This window comes from Symphodus melops (assembly GCF_947650265.1).
Source record: "Symphodus melops genome assembly, chromosome: 5".
Classification (NCBI taxonomy): Eukaryota; Metazoa; Chordata; class Actinopteri; order Labriformes; family Labridae; genus Symphodus; species Symphodus melops.
In genome coordinates, this window is record NC_136695.1 from 17,530,559 (window position 1) to 17,552,094 (window position 21,536).

A 21,536-nucleotide genomic window follows, 5' to 3' on the forward strand; every position below is an offset into this window, starting at 1 on the left:
GCGCGTCAGCACGCCACGCAGGTTAGTAGGAGTTTTAAGGTGAGGGTGACAGGGTGCAGAGACCAAGTGTTTAGATGAACCTGCTACTTCAATGAGCAACCCACGGGAGGAGAAGGGCCTTGAACTCAGAGAGCCCATCGGACTGTGCCTTCCCCGACTGTGGGGGGAAGCAGCAAGAGGAGCAGGACAGGCGAAGGACGGGGAAATGAAGGGGGACCAGAATTAGACAGGCACAGGCGGCTGCGCTCTCCTCAATTGGCTTTGGAGATGGAGATGACGAACCGCAGCCTACACGGAGATTTAAAAGTGGATTGTGTGAACTGCGATGGCTTGAACAATCAAAAAAGTAACGACCTGGCAGAAGTATCCGTGTCGCTCACAGGGAAGCGGACAGCTTTCATGGAGGGAGACAACCTCTATAGACTACGAGACAGAAAGTTGTTGGTTGAAGAGAAAAAGCGGCTCTGCGCATTGTCTCTGGGAGCTGCTTTGCTGGGGATACTGCTCATGATCATCCACGCCGAGATATGTCGCTATGATCTGGTACGTATTAAGATACATAAAAGATTAAATACATCTGATTATGAAAGATATTAGTTTGGAAAACGATGTTTTTATTAACATACTTCTCGTGCTGCTATGTTGCCTACAACTCTGTAATTCTCATGATGTTAGTAAGTCTCGCAAATCATAGAAAACTTAACTAACTTAAACGTCCATCTGCAAAGTCAAACACTTAACATATTCGGCATGCTTTGTAAAGCAGCCTTTTTTTTCTTTTACTATATCAACAACATTATTCGGAATTGTTTTGCAGACTTGCCATAATAGGCTATGGGGCTTACTAACTTAAAGCTCCTATGAGAAGTGTTTAGCTTGTTGAGAAACAGACTAAAATTAACACTAAAAAAGGATCCTAATGTTTGTTGCATTAGATTGTTAGAAGAAAAAAAGGATGACATTATTTCTTTTGCTAAAAAAAATGACTCCTTACATATAGGCTACATAATCATCAGAAGTTCCTCACAGGAGCTTTAAAAATAGTTTTTTTTCTTTATTTTTTACGACAGTTTTTATTCTTGCTTTTTTACCTTTATGTATCATAAAGGTAAATGCAAGTGTGTTCAGTGATGCTTTGCTGTATGACAGCATCCTGAAGATACAACTTCTCCAAAACACTTGTCAACCAGACAAGACTGAAACAGTTGCAAACACATGAATATATTTAGGCCTACTAAAATGTGTGAATGTATTTTATTTATTTATTTATTCCTGCATTTTTCAGTTACTGCGGCAGAAGTGCTCCATAACAATTTCCTTGATTAGCAGACAGCCACAGCACGCCACCCAAGCATGCAGAACCCCAGCAGAACATACACCTGGGGTTTGACCTCCCCGACCCACTGATTAGTTCCTCCATTTCCAGACACACTATTTGGTAGCTCAGCCTCATGACATTAACATGCAGATCTCAGTGGATAACAATGCCAGGCTTCACAATCAACAAATTATTAACTCCCCCCTGAGCTCCTCTAGCACAGCACACGCCAGCTCCACATGTGGAAAAAAGTTCTCATCCGTGCCGCAAAACATCAGACCACCTCCATGCTGTGAAGTCAATGATTGATTACAGTGTCAAAGAACTGCACATTTCTCACTCAGATCAGCGAGAAACCTATTGAAATAACGCCTTTGTTTAGAGAGTTGGACTTGGAGAAACATGTTTGTGATATTAACGGTGCTGGCATGAATATGACATTGCTCTTCCAGTTTATAAATCCAACCAAGAACAGGTGTTGTCTGAGTCCTCCCAACAACAGGAACAAGCTAAGGTACCATGGAAATGCTGATTCACTGGAAAAGTGTTGTCTGCCACAGTTAGAGCATATTATTTTGAAGAGGCTGATCTAACCATGGCTTTCAGCATTCATCTTTACACTTAGTGTGATGTCAAAGCTGTGCCATCTTCATCCCAAGTAGTCACACAGAGGCTGTCTTAACACATTTTGAAATCTTTGCAGAGCTTTCAAAGTTCAGGCAGTTCCACAGTTGTATTCTAAGCATACCTTTTCATGGAAACGCATGAAAAACAAGGCTATTTATGGAACCTTTTTCCACATTTCACCTCTTCCCCTACAGCGAGATTGCTCTGAATACTTCAGGCTATCTTTCCACATCATTTAGTGTATAATTAGTGTGTTTGCATGGTCAGTCAAAACGTCTCTATTAGGTCTTGAGTTTGGCTTAGCTAGAGGCTAGAGTGTTCACCTTGACCTGCGGCATGCTCCCGAATCCATTGTTGAACCCTTTGTTGACTTTTGAAGTATGATAACGTATTTATCAAAATATGTCAAAATGTGTGAACAAAAAGGGGTAGGTTAAGATGTTTGTCATGTTGACACAACTGTATTACAAATGTTAATGTTTGATGAGATTTTATGAAATAATAACCTGTCACGTTGCAGTTGATTTACTTGTATTTTTTTGAATATGTATTTTTATTCTTTATTCTGCATGTTTGTCTTCTATATTGATTAACACTAAAGCCCCTGCCATTAGTTTTTATCTGGTTATGAAAAAGACTATTCATGAGAATATTCATGTATCTTTCTAATCTACCAAAGCAAAAAGAACCGTCAGGATCAAAACTGATTCATTCACGCTTATTATTTTTAATGCCTGAAACTGCTGCTGTTGAGTATTTGTCAGACCAAGTTGTTAACAGCACGCTGCTGAAACTGATGTTCATGGCAAAGATTGTCAATAAGGGCATATATTTGACTGTTAAAAGACATTAAAGTTAGATAAAATGAAACATCCCTATATTTAAACCTGACTGATTTATTTATCACTGTCACTACTCAAACCAATAAATTGTGTACAACAAATGTAAAAGACCAAACATTTATAAAACTTTAACTTAAGGTGTTGCCATTGCTTACATGAAACGGTGACAAACCGGCCCATAGCTGGCCTTCATGCCTCTCTTATGTTTACGTTTCACTGATCATTGCATCCACATTTAGTGGACAGAAAATATTAAAATGACGGCAGTTATTCATGGTCATACAAACCTGTCTGGTCATGAACTCCTTCCCCCAACCAAAAGTAACATGGTTCATCTGAGATAAAACCAGCTTTGTTGTCTCCTTTCCTATAACTGTCTCTCTTGCATGTGTAATATTGTTATGGTCTGTTTTATACGGGACACATCGTGTTCAAAAAGATATTTGGCACATGCGTGTATTAAAGCTAATGAAATCCCATTGAACAACAGCCAAAATGTGAAAACTGAAGTCAGTTGCTTGAATCTTTTCTTTGGAAAGTATTTATTTATTACAGTACATACAAGCAGACCACCTTCTATGTTCTGTATTCAGTTTTTTAAGTGTTATTTTTCGCTCAGCTCTGGGTGGCCTGTCCTCGTTACGGTGGCTCGTTGTTCATCCAAGACTGTGAGAAACAATCCGTGTTAAGGTTAACCCAAATTGGGTTCAACAGGCTTGAAATGACAATTTCCGACAGCAAAAAATGTCTCAAAACCACATTTAAAAACTCAGCAAGTAGTGTTGTTGAAGTCTCTGTTATGGAATCGTCCAATAAGCCTTGGATGAAATACAGGCATTATGTGGATGCTACGTGAGAAATTGTGGAAAGTGGCCCACCTTGCCAACCGACGTCACACCATACCACCTACACGCTCAAGTTTCCCCAAGTTTGAAAGTTTGCAATTATCTTTTTAACTGTAAACCACATTAAATTACAATTCCCAGTAAAACCTTCCACTGGGGTTGCATAAGTTGCCCTGAGTTTTGTGAGAGATGGGTGTAAATGCTATTTAACCTGTTGAGACCAAAGTACAGAAGAGTTTTACAGAAAGATTTATTTCACTTTCACACCACTTTTTTTGTTGAATAAGTTATAAACAAAAAAGAAAGTCTAATATAAAGGTGTGTTCTAAAGTTATTTGAGGATGACTGGGGTAATACACAATGTAGATTAAACATTCATGAGGCAGAACACATTCAATGATGCCAAGCACAGTTAGTGTCCAAATGCTTTTTGGTGGGGAGCTGGTGAGGGATCAAGATAATCATGTTTACCTGTGTGTTTTACAATGACTTTACAAGTTAAGAAGAATAGTTGATTACAAGTCTAAAGGTTAAATATTGAAATAATGATAATAATCTCAGAAGAAAATAGTTCTTGTAAATTATTTTGTTTATTTTATTGAACAATGTTTTTTTGCCTTTGCCTTATTATTTTTAAAGAAGATTTTAAACATTAAAGCAGTGGACTTACAATATATTTCTTTTCTTTTTTTTATTTCATTTGTAATGTTGATGAAGCTCTGCTGTGGCTGTATTTCCTCATCCAATGAATTGATGTCTCTGTTTCTGTTGAGATACAAGTGAAGGTTGAAGCTCCTATCTGAGTTCATAATATGAAAAATTATGTATTTTCTAATCTGACATTAATCAACGCAACTGTTTGCCTTTAAAGTATGGAATTGATGTCATATGAAGATAACCTTAACCTCCACATCTGCAGACAGTTGTCTTACTTATTCAGGAAAATAAATCTAAATAATAATCTACTTAAGTTCAAATAAAATATCTCTTTTCATAACATTACCTTAGTTACAGCACCTTTCCATCGACACGTTGTGTCTGCTTATGTTGTTTTTTCCTTATTGTAAATTTGAGGAGCTTTGTGTTGATTTATCTTAGGTAGTAATTTGTCTTCAGACAAAAAAGTCTCATCCTCCCTTATCTTATCTGTCAAATCAAGAGATTTTGGTGTGGTAAATATAAACAATGGCTGCTTCTGCTGCATACTTTTAATGACATTGTCTGACACCACAGCAACAGGAATTAAAATAATTTGAAGAAACAATCAGTCTTCTTGCTAATGGTCTCATATGCTTTTTAAGCTCATAAGGAGTTATCCATATTAATTTCAGTCTGGGTCATTAAATGGCCAAATCATAGCATTACACAAATACGAAATGATGCAATGTAATATTTAATTAAGAAATATAGTTATATATAGAACTGTAAAAAACTGCAAGAACACTCCCTTTTCCTGAAATGGTCGGACAACACGTATATTGGCTTCCAGTGACCATTCATCCATCATTTCCTTAAGGGCGACTGAAACACTCATACAATAAGCGTTTCTATTTCATTTAAATATTCTTTTATTTCTTTCCATTTCTGTCTTAAACTCTATTAACATTAGAAACTGAACAGTTTAGGAACATTTTCATGAAATGGAAACATTTAGGAAAAGAAATCAAATTCCAGCTGCTGCAAAAAGTCTTCCTTTAAGAGTCTTATCTTCCTTTTCTGTTTTTCCTTCCCAGGACAGCCTATACACCGCATTACTCATCATCAACTCCTCCATCAGCCTGTCCACTGGGTGTCTCCTGGCCCTTATTATAGCTTTCCATTATAAAGACATCAGGGTGAGCGTGTTTGCCTTTTCTCTATGTTCCAACACTGGCCGTTGTTATTGTGATGTGAGAGTTTGTGTTGATTTTTCACCGTCATGCTCGCCATATTCAGTGCATGTCTGTTTTAAAACGGAATTGTTTGTTTTTGATTTAGCTCGTTTAAAGTGATACCTTGTTGGAGGTACTTGAGGGCAGTCTCTTAAGATGAACCTCTAAATGGTAGCCTTAACTGATAATCTCTTACATTTGCTGTCTGCATAAAGAAAAAAACTTGGACGAGATGTTCAACCCACGCAAGCATGAACAATGTTTCAGCTTCTATATTTTTCCAAACCACATGGCTCGCTGCCGCTGTTTGGTAATTTAATATACATGAAAAGGTTTGGATGAAATTAAACCGAGTAAACAGTCTTTTATTTGCCCACACACTGCATACATATTTAGTAGAGCACCAGATGGCCAATAACTATACTGAAGTACTTTTTAGGACTCAAAATTATCTTTGTCTGTTTTCACTCGGGCTGCCGGGTTTATACTCACACACAGACACACACACGCGATGTTTTCAGTTTGGTAGCAAGTCATGCGTGTCTGATACAATTGGGGTCCGTGCAAGTGTGAAGGGGAGATAAGAGGTTAAGGGTGGAGACCAAAACACAAGCACTAATGCAGCTTGAATTTTTTTGGTGAAACTTGTTTCTTTTAGCCAGGTAGACTGAAAAGCATCAAATCAATGGATCAAAAAAGAGACAGACAAAATCAGAGAATATTGTCTTGTTTAATTTATTTACCGGTGGTCTCCCACCTTTTAGGATTAAAAATAATTTCTCTTATCAAAGGCTCTTACAAACATGTAGTTCTCTAGATATAGAGTTTTTGCTTGAGATTCCAATCTACACACTTACTGTATACCTAAATCAAATATACCTAGCCTATAGTATTTGCTATATCCTGTGAAAACCTTGGATTATCTTTATTTAAAACAGTTTTGTTTGTGACAGATAGATCCACACTTCTGATATCAGAGGGTTAGCACATAAACAGGTGCAGAAAACTGCACTGTGTAAGTGCCTGTGTGTCTGTATTTTTACTGTGTCTTCATCAATTAGCACAGTTATCATGTGTTTCTCTTCCCACACTCTCTGCTTCTTTCCTCTGTCCTCCAGCTGTTTGTCATTGATCATAACCAGGTGGACTGGCGTATTGCCATGACCAGCCACAGGATTCTTGTGATCTCTCTCGAGATGTTGGTCTGTGTCATCCATCCTGTCGGCTCATACCGGGAGATCGGACGTAATGTCACCTTCTCTTCCCCAGCTCAGCTCTGTGTTTTCAACCAGTCTGAAGAGGTCATAATGGACGTCGACCTGCTTTTATCAGTGCTGATGTTCCTGCGCTTGTACCTGGTGCACAGAGCCATCCTGCTGCACAGCAAAGTGCTGCTGAGCGCCTCCTACAGGAGCATCGGCTCCCTCAACAACATCAACTTCACCTTCCGCTTTGTTCTCAAGGTACTGCTGAATGAATACCCTGCACGCACACTGCTGGTGTTCATCCTCTTCTTCTGGCTCACTGCGTCCTGGATGCTTACTCTCTGTGAGAGGTAGGAGAGACAACTGCATGACGTATCATCAATGCAAACAGATTCTGAAACTGTCACAGGAACAAGCCATAGTACTAGCAACTGATATGCTGTGCGTCTTCTGTGCACATGTATTTACAAACTGAAAGCCCACTTAGAGAGCACTGCCTTTGCCAAAGCCAAAAGTCAGGTCTTCTTTAATACTCAAAGTTGTTTTATCCTAGTTCTAGTCTTTGCTTGAAGCTAAGCTTTGCTATCAAAGTCATTTTTAAGCTTGCAGCATTGATACTTGTTTTACTGTGCAACTATTATCAGAACAGTGGAATTATGTAAATGTATGTGTATACCATTTTAAGCTATTCCAAAAGTATTCTTCTTTCTACTATCCCAGTGTAATCTTTGCGTATGTGTTGCTAATTTTATGAAAGTTGTTTTTGACTTCGCAAATAGAACTCTGAATAAACAAATAAGCATTAAAAAAGCAATGAGCATAAAAAATAAAGCATATAGGAATGAAATATTTACACTTTCCACAAAACTATTTTGTCCATTAGTTTTTAAGATTCTCCCAATCACCTTAAGCTGAGTGACTAAAGGACTTTCCAAAGCGATTCTTATCCAAGGAGAATCTTATAGGTAGAGAAAATCTGAGGTTTGTATATCTATTTCACTGGAAGTCTTCAATGTTCTTTTCTTTCTTCTCATATTATACGATCAGCCAACGCTTAGAATTGAATCTAAACCCAACGAGTGTGTTTGTGTGAGCATTTTTGCATGCCCATTTTTGTGAGCATCTCCCTTCACTGAAGAAGTATGCTTCTAAAACGTTCTTTCAAAGATGTCAACATAAGGACGTCTATTATCCTCCTTTAACCCTGCACCCCCCGTTACACACATGCGTGATAGGAACACAACATGCTCAGCAGTTTAACATTCCTACATAAATCTTGATGGTCAATTTGACTTTCCTGTTCAGAATGGGTTTGAAATAACTGATGTTATAATCATGATTTTCTGTTTAGTTACTCTGACAAATTGCTTCATGACGCTGGCCAACTAACTGTCAGCGTTAGCCTATGCAGTGTGTTTGAACAGCATGAGGTCATTTGTTCATTTGGACTCTAATGGGAGGTATTTCCTTCACATGTCTCAGGCTTGTATGTTTTGACTTGTCAAAGGTAATAAAAAAAGGCTTTGACTGAAAGCTGATAAGACCAACACACTTTTTAACACTGAACTGTTGTACACTGGACTTTTTAAACATTAGTTCATTATGCAGGAGACTAATGAACACTTACATTGTGGTGATCTCTGTTGCATGTACTCAGGCTTTATGATGTTTCTCAAGTTTCAGTTTATGAGTTTATGTTATACTGCAGAGCATCATCACTGATAACACTGTTTGAAAGACGACCACACCTTTAACAAATCCGGAAAAAGGATGTTTAATTTATTTGATATAAGTCAGAAATTTCTGGCGTCTGCTGAGTTTTGGCTCATTCCAAATCTATAAGTATTGAGTTGAGAGTGATTTTTTTGTTGTATTTCAAAGCTATTGCAATTTATTTACATTTTTAAGGAAGAGTTGGGTTAAAAAATAAATGGATTAGAAAATGAAAGAATCATTTTGTACAATTCACATAACTTCTATTTCAAAGCCAATGTAACCTAAAGACTCTGTAATCCTTTGTCTCTATAGTTTAAATTAACATGACCAAGTTGGGAGTTGACAAACAATCAATGTACAGAAAAATCAGGTATAGATCAATAACTGCTTCAATGTTGTGCTTTAAAGATCCTGTAAGACGTTTTTAGCTGGTTATGAAATAGCCTGAATCAATATTAAGAACTCTGTTTAAGTTACGAAAGCAAACAACACCATTAGCGACAAGATCGGTTATTTCTTTAGAGTTATTTATAAAGCCTGAAACTGCTGCCAGGGGGTAGGTGTCAGACAGTATTGGAAAATATTTATTTATGAGTGGAATATTTGATTGAACATATTGTTCACATATAAAGATGAGAAATGGACAACTTGAGTTGAGATTAACATTATGACTTTTAGCGGATGTTGGGTTTTGGTTATACAGTAATAATGCAACAAGGTGGCATTTGAAATAAGTATTGGGCGACTTAACAACACAATGTAAAGCCAACAATTTTTCACCGTAATTGGTGAGAAAGACAAGGTAACTCATGATATGATACGATGTACCGAACTTGGCCTCTATGATACATCACAATATCTGATTAACTGAACAATGTAAAAATCTTCTAAAATAGGTCAGATTCAGGATTAATGTATTTATTTACTGCAACTTGGTGTCATGTTTGTCTCTTATCATGTGTCATCCTCTGTCTAATATTATCCCTTGGTCAACTTCTTTGGCCAATGAACTTCTGTTCAGATTGCTCTCAATCATCAGGAGTCAGGGAAGGGAAGTGGGATGTCAAATTGGCAGGGTTTTATGTGTAGAGCAGCATGAATTTAATTTATATAAATCATATCAATTATTGAAAGAAACAATAATTGTATGACAAAAATCAGGACAGTGATATTAGGCTGTATCAATACCTTGTCCCACCCCTGATCAAGCTCAAGATGCAGATGTAAGTTATCTGCATCAGATTGATGTTTACATTAGACATTGCCCTAAAATTAACTTTTTGGCACCAACCTGATGTTGCAACCACCTTATATCAACATCTAATATTATCAATGGTCAGCTGGGTTGACTTAGCCCATAATTACAGTGGTATATGTAGAAATGCATTGTTCACATTTTGTTCCAACACTGTCTCAGTTCTGTTTCTATTCTTGCAGGGGGACCCAAGAGGTGACTGGCAACATAAACACGGCACTGTGGCTCATAGCCATCACCTTCCTCACAGTGGGCTATGGGGATGTGGCGCCCAAAAGCAGCTGTGGAAAGGCTGTGTGTCTCTTCACTGGAGTCATGGTAACATTGGGTTGCTTGTTAAGAGAACATTAAGAAAAGAATGGAAATATCAAATCTTTCTCTTGCTTTTTTGTTTGTTTCTAACCATAACCATCTGATATGTTTCTCTTCATGGAACTTGACTCTCCTAAGATCCCCCAAAAGACTTTCTATTCTGTTCCCTGCGTTGTTTCTATGGGTCTATGATACTCCTGATTTACAACAGTGTTCATTAATGCTATGTGTTCTTGTAATCTGTGTTCTTGTAACTTATTCCAATTAACTATACAAAGCTGTATTCTGTTCTAATAAGCTCAAACTATTTTAATTTTCACTCCATGTCTCCCATATGGAAATTATGATTTATTGTTGCATTTTTTTTTGTTCCTTGTTTTTTGTTTGATTTTTTTTCCATAACATCCTCAATGGTTTGTTTCATTCCCTTCTATTTCTGTTTTATTTCATTTTAGACACTTTCCCCACACTATTTTCCTATATGATTTCCCCATTTCATATTGACTCAGTTCGCTTCATCTCATTTCTCTTCTGTTATATTACAGCCTGTTCTGCACTATTTCACCATTTAACCTGGACACTTTACTCCCTCCTTGCCCAGCTGCACACTCTAGCTGTACTGACGGGCATGAATGCCTTTATTATTTTGTGTGTGATTCAGATCACAGCTGTTAAGAAAAATAGGACAGGGCTGCCCTCTGGCAGCACTTTGGTTGTACCAGGCCCTCACATGAGAAGAGTGCAGAAGAGACTGTCGGTCTGCAGCCCATACAGAACACCTGTATGTAGGGATGTGTCGGCCGAGGGATCACATTGCATTGCTGCACAAGTGGTCTTTTCCCTTTAACAAACCTCCTGAGGATATCTTGGAGATCAAATTTAGCATCTTTATTGTCCAGTAGGACAGTACAGGAGCAAATAAGAGCAGTATAAGTCCTTTAAAGTTCTTGGGGGGGGGGGGGGGGGGGGGGTTGAACTAGAAACAAAAGAAAAGAAATGTTTTTATGAAGTTCAGACTAAAAAAAATGTAGAAGGGAGGGTCATAGATAGAAATGAAAGATTAGGGGGATGGGGAAGTTATATTTGAGGTAAAGCATAAAGATCAACAGTAGTGGAAGATAAACATTAATTCACTGAATAAGAGGAGTGGCTGTGATTGTTTAGAAAGAACTTTGCTCTCTGGAGTCAACATTTAATACAAGCATGTAAGAATCACTGGCGTTGTCCTGGATGAGTGCACCAACCTGGTTCAGACACCTCCGTTACAGAGTGGAAAACGACCTCTTTCCATCTCTCTTTCTCCATCTGCTGTGTTTTTATAAGCTCCCCCCACCCCCTCCCTTATAAGGGAAAACTTTCCACCATATCCATTTTTAGGTGGTTTATTGCCTTTGGCACCAGTGCATCATGAGGGTGTGCCAACCTGTGCCAGTGATTTGGAAAAAATAAATTTCCTACTCCCATCAGGGCAGCTTTGGTCTGGGAGCCAGTCTCAGGGGTTCTCACACCTTTAGTATGAGCGGTCAGGACAGCTGTGTTCAGGGGTTGACAACACAGTTTGCATCACATCACTGTGTGTGGATGGATTCATGGAAAGAGTTTGTACCTCCCAGGTTTCACAGACAGTGTAATGATATATATTTAGTGGCTTTTAGAGTGAAAGATAAATACATCATTAAAAACGTTGCTTTGTGCTTTCTTATTCTATTGCTTGATTGCGCTTTCTTCCTTCTTTCTCTTTCTTTCTAATGCACACTGAAACAGAAGAACAGGTAAAGACTGGTTATCGTTCATCATTTTCCTTTATGGAGTTAAAAACGGTGCAGATTTATGTTTGTGTGTTCTGTGACGTGTGTTATGTGTGGATGTGATTTATTCTGCGTACTATTAAAATCTCGACCATTGTTTGGTGGTTTCGTGTCCAGCAATAGCGCAAAGCTAATATTAAAGGAGAGGAGCTTCGTAGTCATTTAAATATAACTTTGATTTATTAGACAGGGCCATATGAGGTATCAGAGTCAACATGTAGTTTTCCCATGAGGCGTGGGACAAAGTTTAGGCCAAATTCAGTCTCTAAACGTGAAAAGTTAGTTTCTCCTCAGTTCTGCCTTATTGGGCTGCTACAGTTGGCAGGATAAAACTCTATGCTTACAAGATTCAGAGAAACGTTTGGAGAGAGAGGCAGAGTAAATCAGCAACATGCCAAAATCTTTCAATATTTCTGTGTTTTGGTTTTAGGGTGTAGCCTGTACAGCCATGCTAGTGGCAGTGGTGAACAAGACGCTGGCGTTGAACAAAGGAGAGAAACATGTGCACTTCTTCATGCTGGATATCCAAATCTCTAAGAGGGTAAGAGCAAAACATGTTTTGGTTTGTCATTAATTGTGATGATATAGTTCAAATTTTGTAACCACTAAAATATGTGGTTAAGAAAAACATTACGACTCACTGAGTTATTGTTTAATTTTTGCATCCATTTTCTTAACAGAAATACGTCTTAAAGAAATGCGTACAAGGGCACTTTTGCTTTTTTGAACCTTTGCTTCAAGACAATAGCACTGTTTTACAGTTTTTACCCTTTTTATCACTTTTCATGCACACTTCACATCACTGCTACCTCACCACACTGTGATGTTTTTTCAATTATTGAACGTACTTTCCCTTTCATTCATCACTCTGTTGAAACTTGAAACTTGTTTAAAATAGGTAATTCCATTTCAGTGGGTACTATTTCTGTGTTTATTGTTTTCAAAGTCACTGGATCATCGTGTGGTTATTCAGCTGTAAGTGCAGACTGATTAGAAAAGTCTGTGCTGCATTGCACAATATCGAAAAGAGAAAGAACTACCAAAACAAAACTTTAGTTTGCTTTGGAAAGTAGTTTGCTGTTAAGCAGACTATCATATTTGAACTAAATGGGAGTGTGCACTTAAGATAAAAGGAAAATAACTTGTACTGAAATAATTACCTGTTCATATTTAAGTTTAGGTCGTTTAAATAAGTCTTTACTTAAAAAAGCATCTGACGTGTTGCATCAACTAATTATCCAAATGACATTTAGTGGCTCTTTAAGGCAGTGTTGTGAAAAACTAGTCAGATTTTGAAAGTAGCATTCCATTAGTGCTCCATCTACACTCACCCCCTCCCCTCTGTGCTCCCTCACAGGCCACGCTCCCCACCTACATGCACAAGTGCTGTTTCTCCAGAAGCGTTCCTCAGCTCATTGCTTGCATTGTGTAGAAACCACATCTTCTCGTGTTTCATTCAGTAGCAAGAAAACACTAAAGTTGAGGCACGGGGAGGCATGATTGGTTCTTAAAATTGGTACCTCATGGCAGACACTGGTCGAAGTTTAGACACGCTTACAACTACTATAGATGACAGATTTTCTTCGTTCCTTTTACTGAGCACATTAATTAACCTAAAGAAATTTTCAACCAAAATCTTTTTTTTTCTTTCCCAACCCAGTCTTTATTACTACTGGCCAATATAAAAGGTGTAACTAATGTGAGGTGATCTTATTTTGCACTATTTTCGAGGTTATATTTATCTATAAATCAACTTCCGTAGATAAAGATTTGATAAACAGTCAACTTCCCCCCCTACTTTCAGAGGTTACCGACCTACATCCAGACCAATAAGAGAAACCCTGAAGCGGATGGAGTGCTCAGGATGGAAGCGTCACGACTTTCCGTGTTGTATGTGTGTTTTGGTTTTTGAGCCTTAATATAATTTGTTTCTTTCCTTAAATAAGAGACACCAGAGGATGTGACAGTGTGGGAAAATAGAAGGGACCTTTTTATAGCATTCTGAAGGTGTCAACCGGAGGAAATCATCTGAACTCTGTCAGGAAAGAAAACGTGTGTTAGTTCAGGACGGTGCAGCGGTGTGCAGGAAATTGGTGTGTGTGCGTGTGTTTTTGTGGAAGTGTGTGTTCTGTTTGCAGGCCTGGATTGGATTCAAGCAGGAGTTGTCTCCTGACAAAACTTACAAGGAAACAGTGTCAAAAACTTACAAGGAAACAGTGTCAGAGGGCTGAATGAGTTTCTTAGGATTATAATATAAAGTGTAATGATTTTTAGAGGTCATACAGCTTTAGTTACAGTTTGTGCCTTCAAGACAGCTTCTCATTGAACTTGAAAGCCGTGTGTGACGCCAGTAGGTGCACTGCTTTGGAGGATACAACTATTTCCTTTCTGCTCTTGGCTACATCCTGTCACAAGGTGCATCTTTATGCCTTTGCTGGTGGAGTGGCGTGTGTTTTTGTGTGTGTGCATGAACTCTTCTGTCCATATTTACTCTGATGGGAACAGGGGAAGACATCTGGATGCCGGCACTGACAGCCTCTATTAATAACTCTCACAACAGTGCCGGTGTGACATCATCACAGAGCTGTTACAGTGATTTGTGCAGGAAGTCAAACAGACATGAACATGATCAAAGAGAAATGTGCACAAAGGTGATCGAGATTCAAATGCTGCGGTGTTTGTGACTCTGTGATTACATTTAAGGATTTTTCCTTCAAATCCTCCGACAAAACCTTTTTCTAAAAACCTCTGTTGTTTCATTTACCTGAATTCATGAAATGTTTGAACAGGAAAGACTATGTTGATTAAAACTGTGAACCAGATTCAATGGGAAGACTTGTTTAAACTCTGTGTGCTTTTGTCAGTGGAAAATGCTTTTTTATTGAAAGTACCGGTATCTTGGAGGTCGTATCCCCATGGTCTGATCAATCCATTCGTTATGTTTTTGTTTCTTCACCAGATCCGCCACGCTGCTGCTAATGTGCTAAGGGAATGCTGGCTTCTGCACCGTGCAAACTTAGCAAAAGGCAACCGTGGAGAACATCGAAGACACCAAAGAGGCCTGCTGGAGGCCATCAGAGTGTAAGTGACTGTTACCCATGGTGTGTGTGTGTTTCCGTCTGTGTGAGTGATGTAGCTCGGGGGTTGGTTTGAGTGTGGGGTCGTTAACTTTATTTCAATAAGTTTAACCATTGTCACACTTTAAAACTGTTTATTTAGATTACTAATTAGATTGGCTCTTTTTCATGTGCAGGGCATGGGCGATCAAAGGCCCGCTCTTTTGTCGAACAGAATACAGGCAATGTCGCGTAGTGGTTAATGCATGTGTCCCACTTAAGGAGGCTTCAATCTTCTCTCATTCCCCATATTCACTCTATCCACTGTCCTAGCTCTAAATTAAGACATAAAAAGCCCTAACATAAACCTTCAAGGCAACGCTGATATGACATGTCATTAACGCTCTTGTGAGGAATTTTAGGTTTGTTTTGATTTGATGCCCCCTGTGGACAAAGTGGTATATCTGATCTCTTTCGTTATCTTGTGTTTTTTCAAAAGAAAATCTCTTCATGTGTTCGTTTAAAGTCAAATGTTTCCATCATCATGTATCTTTGCTGCTTCAATGTATAAAAAGGCTGTTTCTTTAAAGTACTAAAGACTCACTTCGTCTGACAAAAACAAGGCTATAGAAACATTTATTTTAGGTGACATTGAGGTATTTATATTCATTTCAGTCTGCTTCATATCCACTTCGAACACAGAAGCTTCAGATTACTTGTTTAACTAAAACTGGATAATATAAGATAATCACAGATTATTGTATAAACTCCTACAGGAGCCTTTAAAAAAAAATCAATTTGCTGTTGAATTGTGCTTCTTTGTTATTGTGCACAAGCTCCTCTTCTAAGAACGAGTGGTTTGCACAAGACAGGAAGTCCAGAAGTGTGACTGTATTCATTATCCTGACAACAGGATCATGTGTTTTTGTGGGACTTATCCTCGGTGGAAGGGTTGTACTTCCTGCTTTACACCGGGCACAGCCACTATAAATAAACAAACTGCGGAAAAGATGAGGAGGAACCTCCACACTTTGAGAGTAAAACAATTATATGGGGCCGTCCCTTTTTTCACGTCTTCATTTTAGAGTGTTAGTGATATTCATTTTTTATTTGACAGTGGTTGTAGTGCTCTTTTTTATTATCTACTGTAGCATTTAAACCCTGACTTAAACACAACTTAACATTTTACTGCCTCTTTTTAAAACAAAGAAACAGGTCAAGCACAAGACCCTTTGAAGACATTTAAACTGTTCCCCTTTCTGTGTCTCCGAGTAACATTCAGGAAAGTCATCAAAATTCAAGTTTGTTATGAATCATTTCCACATGTCTTATTTTTATCATGTTTTATAAATCTACTTCCAGATTTCGGAATTTACGCCTCAAACAACGTAAATTGAGAGATTACGTCAGCGAGATGGTTGATCTCCCAAAGGTAAAACGACAGCTGGACAACAGTGTATTACCTATTACAGCTTTATAAGACAATCATAATTACTTCCAAAAAACACTGACTCAGACTGTATCAGTGCAAGACACTAAAGCTATCTCTGCATTCTTTTGTGTAAGGAAGCTATAGGCCAAAAATAAATAAATAGGCGGAATAATACCTTCGAGGCATTTGTATGTATATACACTGTTAAGACCCTTTGTACAATGTTAAAAGTAAACATTGCCTGCTCAAGTTGCTTGAGCAGGCAAAAATGAAAGTTTTCTGAGTCTGTCGCAGTCAATTGACTTGAAACTGTCACACATCCACAATCAGTCAGTAAGAGACAAATTTGTCTGCAGCATATATTTCAAATGCGTCTCCAGTTCTTCCAGGAACAACTGACAGGACAAACATTTATGTTTGAACCTTCCAGTGTTTTCCCTCGGTGATACAGAAACCCACCATCTGTATTGTGTGTCGGATTTCAACAGATGCAGATGATCATGTGCGACCTCAGCGCCAATTGGAATAACTCTTATCGGGAGTTGGAGCAGAGGATCCTCTCCATGGAGCAGAAGCTGGACGAGCTGAGTCGCTGCTTCCAACAAACATCTGAGCTGCTGTTTCATGTCCTACGTCATCACAACCCTGATATAAGGTAAATAACCAGGCTAACAACACAAAGTGGGATGTGGTCCTGGAGCGTACCTGCTAAAAAAACATTTATTTTTTTTGTGATTTTTTTTGCAGGTGACATGACTTCATACACTTATTACAGAGACAAATACGTGTCTTTTTAATCTACAGTATCTATAAAGGAAGAGGGCAAATGCTCTCCACCAGGCGCTGCTCAAGACTGTTAACATGCTGAACCACTTGGAGGACTGGCATACCCACTAAAGACCTCATCTTCTGGCCCTGTGCTCATGACTCATCGCTGTAAAACTATACAGACAAAATAAGCCCTCCAGTCGTGTTCTCAGTGGGAGAATCACCATGTATTTTGTTATATTTGTGAGCAGATAAAGAAGTGAATAAATCTCAAACTGGGACTGTGGAAAGTCACTAGTCTTATTTTCAATGATAGTGAAAGGTTTCATTGATGGATTCCTTCACTGCCTTGTTCCTATGGAACAAGATGAACATTTTTACGTTTGTTTTATTTGAAACTTTTTCTACAATTCTACAGTGCCAGTCTTATCTTTCTTTTTGAATAAAATCCTCTTGTAAATGTTTAGTTTCAGAAGCCGTTTCAGTAAATGATAACCTAGATGTCTGCAAACAGGATTTGTGATTACATCCTCTTATAATTCTTCATCCTACTGCTTTAGCTCTAACCCGTAAGATAAAATGTGCTTCAAATTGTCTAGATACTCTGGAAAAAAAGAAAAGAAAACTTAAGTTTGATTGGAGTATTGTAAAAGAAAGCTTTATTGGGTTTGTATGGCATGTAGACATAAACGTGTCCTTCAGTAAATCATCCAACAGTTTACACCTGTTCTGAGAGCTTGAGCTCAAGATGCCTAATAAGTCTTTCATTAACTCAACAGCTCCATCTAGTGGACATACATTAAGTTAATCATTTTAAGGAGACCTCAAATTAAATTTCCAAAATTGAACAACCACCATTAAAAAACAAAAAAAAAAAAAAGGAATACATCATTTTTATTGGCTGTTATCAAGCAAAAAATAAAGAAAGCCTAAAACTCACAAATAAACTGCACTGTTATTAAAGCACTTTGTGAGGAAACCAAAGTGTGGAAAACTGGACTCACTCTTCTCTTGAGGATAAACTGGAGCTTTTTGTGAAAAATATGAAATATTCATGTATGTTGTCCAAAAAAGAACTTGTGTTGACCTTGTTTGCTCTGTATTATTTGCACGTGGTGAGGAAAAAAACCTTTTGACATGACAACTATCTCGGAGATGCTTATAATTAAAAGCCATTAAGAACAAAAGTGTGATTGACTTTTTTTCTTTGGTTTTGTTGATAGTAATCCAAATGTAACACAACTGCATGACCAGTGTGTGGACTGTGTTTTTACTTGAAGCCTCGATTTTAAGCGTGTGGCACACAGCGAGAAAGGATTATCTAAAAGCACGAGTAAACCAAAGATGTGTTTTGTCATTTCAAGCATTTCTTCAAACATTTTGTTTTCTTCCTGTTTTGAAGTTGGTGCCATATGTAAGCAGAAGGCCTAAGAAAGTGCTGTCCACAGTCACATGTGAAGGGCGCTCTGCACTTTTTTCTCACTTTACGTCTCTGCGATAGTTCAGAGTTCCATTTTTTCCTGGACTTGCCCTTTATGTGCTCGGCTAAAACCGTTGCTCCAGTGAAAGTCTCCCCACAGCTGACACAGATGTAACTCGTGTTTTCTGCATGCTGAACACAATGCCGCAGGAGGTGCAGGCGGTGCTTGAAGGCCCTGCCGCACTGGCACTGGTGTAAGCGGCGGCCTCGATGGTGGTATCGGTGACTGATGACGAGCGAGGGCTGCCGAAAGACGGCGCCGCACTGCCTGCAGGGGTAAGGGGTTTTGGAGCGCCAGCCTGTGTTCATGCGTTTCATTAAGGCCACATCCTGGCTGTCATTCTCAAACATGGCTAAAATAGTGGGCATTTGTGGGGAGTCTGGTACAGAGGCTGTAGCAGCTGGAGTTGTGTCAGGTGAAAGGGCAGCAGGAGGATGAACTAGGCCCATGCCTTTGTCCGATTTGGGAGGCTGCGTGCAAATCGCCCAGGCAGGACGGCCTTGGGGGGCCGAGGAGGTCGAGAGAAAGGAAGAGCTGGAAGCACAGGTCTGGGTGTCACTAAACTTTCCATTCACCTGGTTGGATGCTTCTAGAGGGCTGCTGGCTGACGGAGCTGCTGGTGGAACCTTTTTATCCGTCAGCGCAGATGGATCGGTAATAATACACACTTTGGTGCTCACCACTGACGTGTGAACACTGTTAATGTGGCTTTGCAAAGTTTTCTCAGAGGCGAAAAAAGACTTGCAGATGTTACACACTTGCGGCATCGACTCAGAACAAAAGAGGACCAAAGGGGATTTACTCTTTTTGGGACACGGGTGCTGATAGTATAGGCTCTCATGAGAGAAAACTTGACCACAGATGTGGCAGGAATACAAAGACATGTAATGTTGATTGAGCTGCGTCTCTGTCATAAAAAGCTCTTTGCATAAGAAACATTGATATTTCACTCTCACACCACTGCAGTGCAGTAAATGGAGCTTGAGAGACCTAAATGGGCCTCTGCCACAGGTTGCACAGACTGAGTTCTTATGGGTAGGATAGAAAGCAGGCGTGGGTTTAGATTGTGGCGTGTGAGAGGAGTCACTTGAATCATCAGTTGAACTTGAGCCACCGTCTAACTCAGGATCATGCGGACACAAGCCAGCAGGTTTAGAGGGTTTCTTATTTTTATGACCCCATCCTGAAACACGTGGCTTCTCACAGAAATTCTCAGTGTCCAGGTCATTATCATCTTCACCCACTATATACTCCACACTGTTTCCAGACATCACAGGCTTCATCTCGATTCTACGCCGAGGTCTCATCTCGAACACGGAGTCGTGAAGTGCTTCGCAGTGTCACTGTTGTCACTTTCGTTTGCAGAGATCAAATGGTCAGCGTTCTGAAACTGCCTCGCAATGTGCCGCTGCATGCTTGTTCAGGTCCTACATGTTAGTGGCAGACTGTTGGCTCTTTTCTCAGAGGGGTCAGAGTGTGCCTTGTCCAGGTGTTTGGAGAGAGACATCAACTGTTGGAAAGTTCCCAGGCGACTTCAATGTGGTGGCTTTACTCATGTGACTTTAAGCTTTATCTTTGGCTGATTCTTTTGTCTGCAAATGAAACAAAGTGAATAATTTAACAAACATTTAGAAATACATCAACTTCACAAACTAAAAAAGCAATACGGCATCAGCCTCAAAGCAGACCCCACATTTTTACTAGAATTCGTTAAAGGGTGTTTAATTTTTAAGTAAGTTTAAAACCGAGCATGACACTCATGCTGCTGAAAAAGCTTCGAAATTTTGCTTAAGGAATCTTAAGATACTTATATACCTATACTCCTTAATTACATTTATGTTAATTCTAAATACATGTTTGACTTTGAAAGTCAGCGATGGACATTCATGTCCCCCTCAGGATGAACTGTCCAACTATATGTTTTTTTTTAAACCCAGAGGTACTTCTGAAGTTGTAAGAGCATGGGTAGAAAGATTGTGAAGTAGCTGAAATAAATTTAAATACATTTACGTTATGACTTTAAGGGGACATAATGTATCCTTATAATAAATCAGCTGTTAAACAGAACTGAACACAGTACATTCATGACTAGCTGAAAACTAGCAGCAAGCAAAGACAGATTATTATTGCAAATTTAAATTATTCATCTTGTAAAAAGACTAAAGCGTAAGACAGGCTACATAGTAAATTGAATTAACACGTCTGTTTTCCACTCAAACTTACCATGTTTATATAAACATGAGATGATACTATAGTTTATATTTTATCTATATTTGTAAATAGCATGTTTCATTTCATAGCAGTTTTGTGGTAATTGTTTTACTTTAAGAAGTGAAGGAGCACTTCACGGTTCATTTCAGTACCGAGTGTCACAGAAGTGACACTCATCATGTTATCTACATTATGGAGCTCTACTTACCTTTGTCCATAAATACATGACCAAAGGGCTGCTGCCTGCGGTTAAGACCAAAATCATTTCCTATCTTCAAATAACAAGATGAAGCTTTACCCGGTCAGTTATTGTGCCATATTTAAAAACATATACAGCTAGCGTTTACGTTAACTTGTACGTCACGTGAACACGTTTATTGCTGCATCGTATAACCGCCACTTACATACTGACTTGTTAAGGTTGCGAAAATATGGAAACGACTGAAGACATGAAAAGAAATCGCAACAAAAAAACCTTGAAGTTTCACATTTTAAGATGATATCATGGTAATGATGGCGCCCGTGCTGCGCGCTGTTCTGCATCCGGGTGGAGTTGGTCGCCTACATATCCCAGAATGCCCCTCAGCTCCTCACTCATCATTGTCCGTGGACGGGTTTCATATATTGCAACGAACCATGTAAACTGCATGGCCTTTCCAGCATTAGCCACTTTTGATACTTTTATAATTTCATTTTTATTTCTCCCGGAAATCAGTGACTTGCCATGAAAATGACTCGGTTTTAACTTTTTCAACACACCGGAGCGGAACTCGTCTTTTCATACTGATG

At 38.9% G+C, this 21,536-nt stretch overlaps 2 protein-coding genes across 5 annotated transcripts; one reads left to right on the forward strand and one right to left on the reverse strand.

The window, feature by feature from the left end:
* The first annotated feature begins 23 nt into the window (after positions 1-23).
* On the forward strand, positions 24-17,550 carry kcnn4 (potassium intermediate/small conductance calcium-activated channel, subfamily N, member 4). Of its 3 annotated transcripts, none has more exons than XM_079344482.1 (9): positions 24-543; positions 5,366-5,467; positions 6,622-7,058; positions 9,862-9,997; positions 12,230-12,340; positions 14,759-14,880; positions 16,218-16,287; positions 16,776-16,942; positions 17,035-17,550. In XM_079344482.1, exons 1-9 carry the CDS (start codon positions 268-270, stop codon positions 17,036-17,038), a joined length of 1,425 nt encoding a protein of 474 aa, XP_079200608.1. In that variant the 5' UTR covers positions 24-267; the 3' UTR covers positions 17,039-17,550. The 3 variants fall into 3 exon arrangements, with proteins under 3 accessions (XP_079200608.1, XP_079200607.1, XP_079200609.1); XM_079344481.1 differs by having other exon boundaries at positions 17,092-17,550; XM_079344483.1 differs by having other exon boundaries at positions 6,967-7,058; positions 17,092-17,550.
* A 147-nt stretch (positions 17,551-17,697) lies between these two features.
* Positions 17,698-21,321, reverse strand: LOC306824369 (uncharacterized protein). 2 transcript variants are annotated; one of them, XM_079344485.1, is made up of 2 exons: positions 21,236-21,321; positions 17,698-20,128 (listed from the first exon to the last, which is right to left on the reverse strand). In XM_079344485.1, exon 2 carries the CDS (start codon positions 19,841-19,843, stop codon positions 18,410-18,412), a length of 1,434 nt encoding a protein of 477 aa, XP_079200611.1. In that variant the 5' UTR covers positions 19,844-20,128; positions 21,236-21,321; the 3' UTR covers positions 17,698-18,409. The 2 variants fall into 2 exon arrangements, with proteins under 2 accessions (XP_079200611.1, XP_079200610.1); XM_079344484.1 differs by having other exon boundaries at positions 20,956-21,297.
* Positions 21,322-21,536: the final 215 nt, after the last annotated feature.

Bases quoted from the DNA above. Each gene is read 5' to 3' on its own strand.
- kcnn4 (XM_079344481.1), top strand. From the start codon at position 268: ATGGAGATGACGAACCGCAGCCTACACGGAGATTTAAAAGTGGATTGT. The intron at 5,468-6,621 runs GTGAGCGTGTTT...TCTGTCCTCCAG, and splicing joins TCCATTATAAAGACATCAGG to CTGTTTGTCATTGATCATAA. The intron at 9,998-12,229 runs GTAACATTGGGT...TTTTGGTTTTAG, and splicing joins GTCTCTTCACTGGAGTCATG to GGTGTAGCCTGTACAGCCAT.
- LOC306824369 (XM_079344485.1), bottom strand. From the start codon at position 19,843: ATGAGACCTCGGCGTAGAATCGAGATGAAGCCTGTGATGTCTGGAAAC.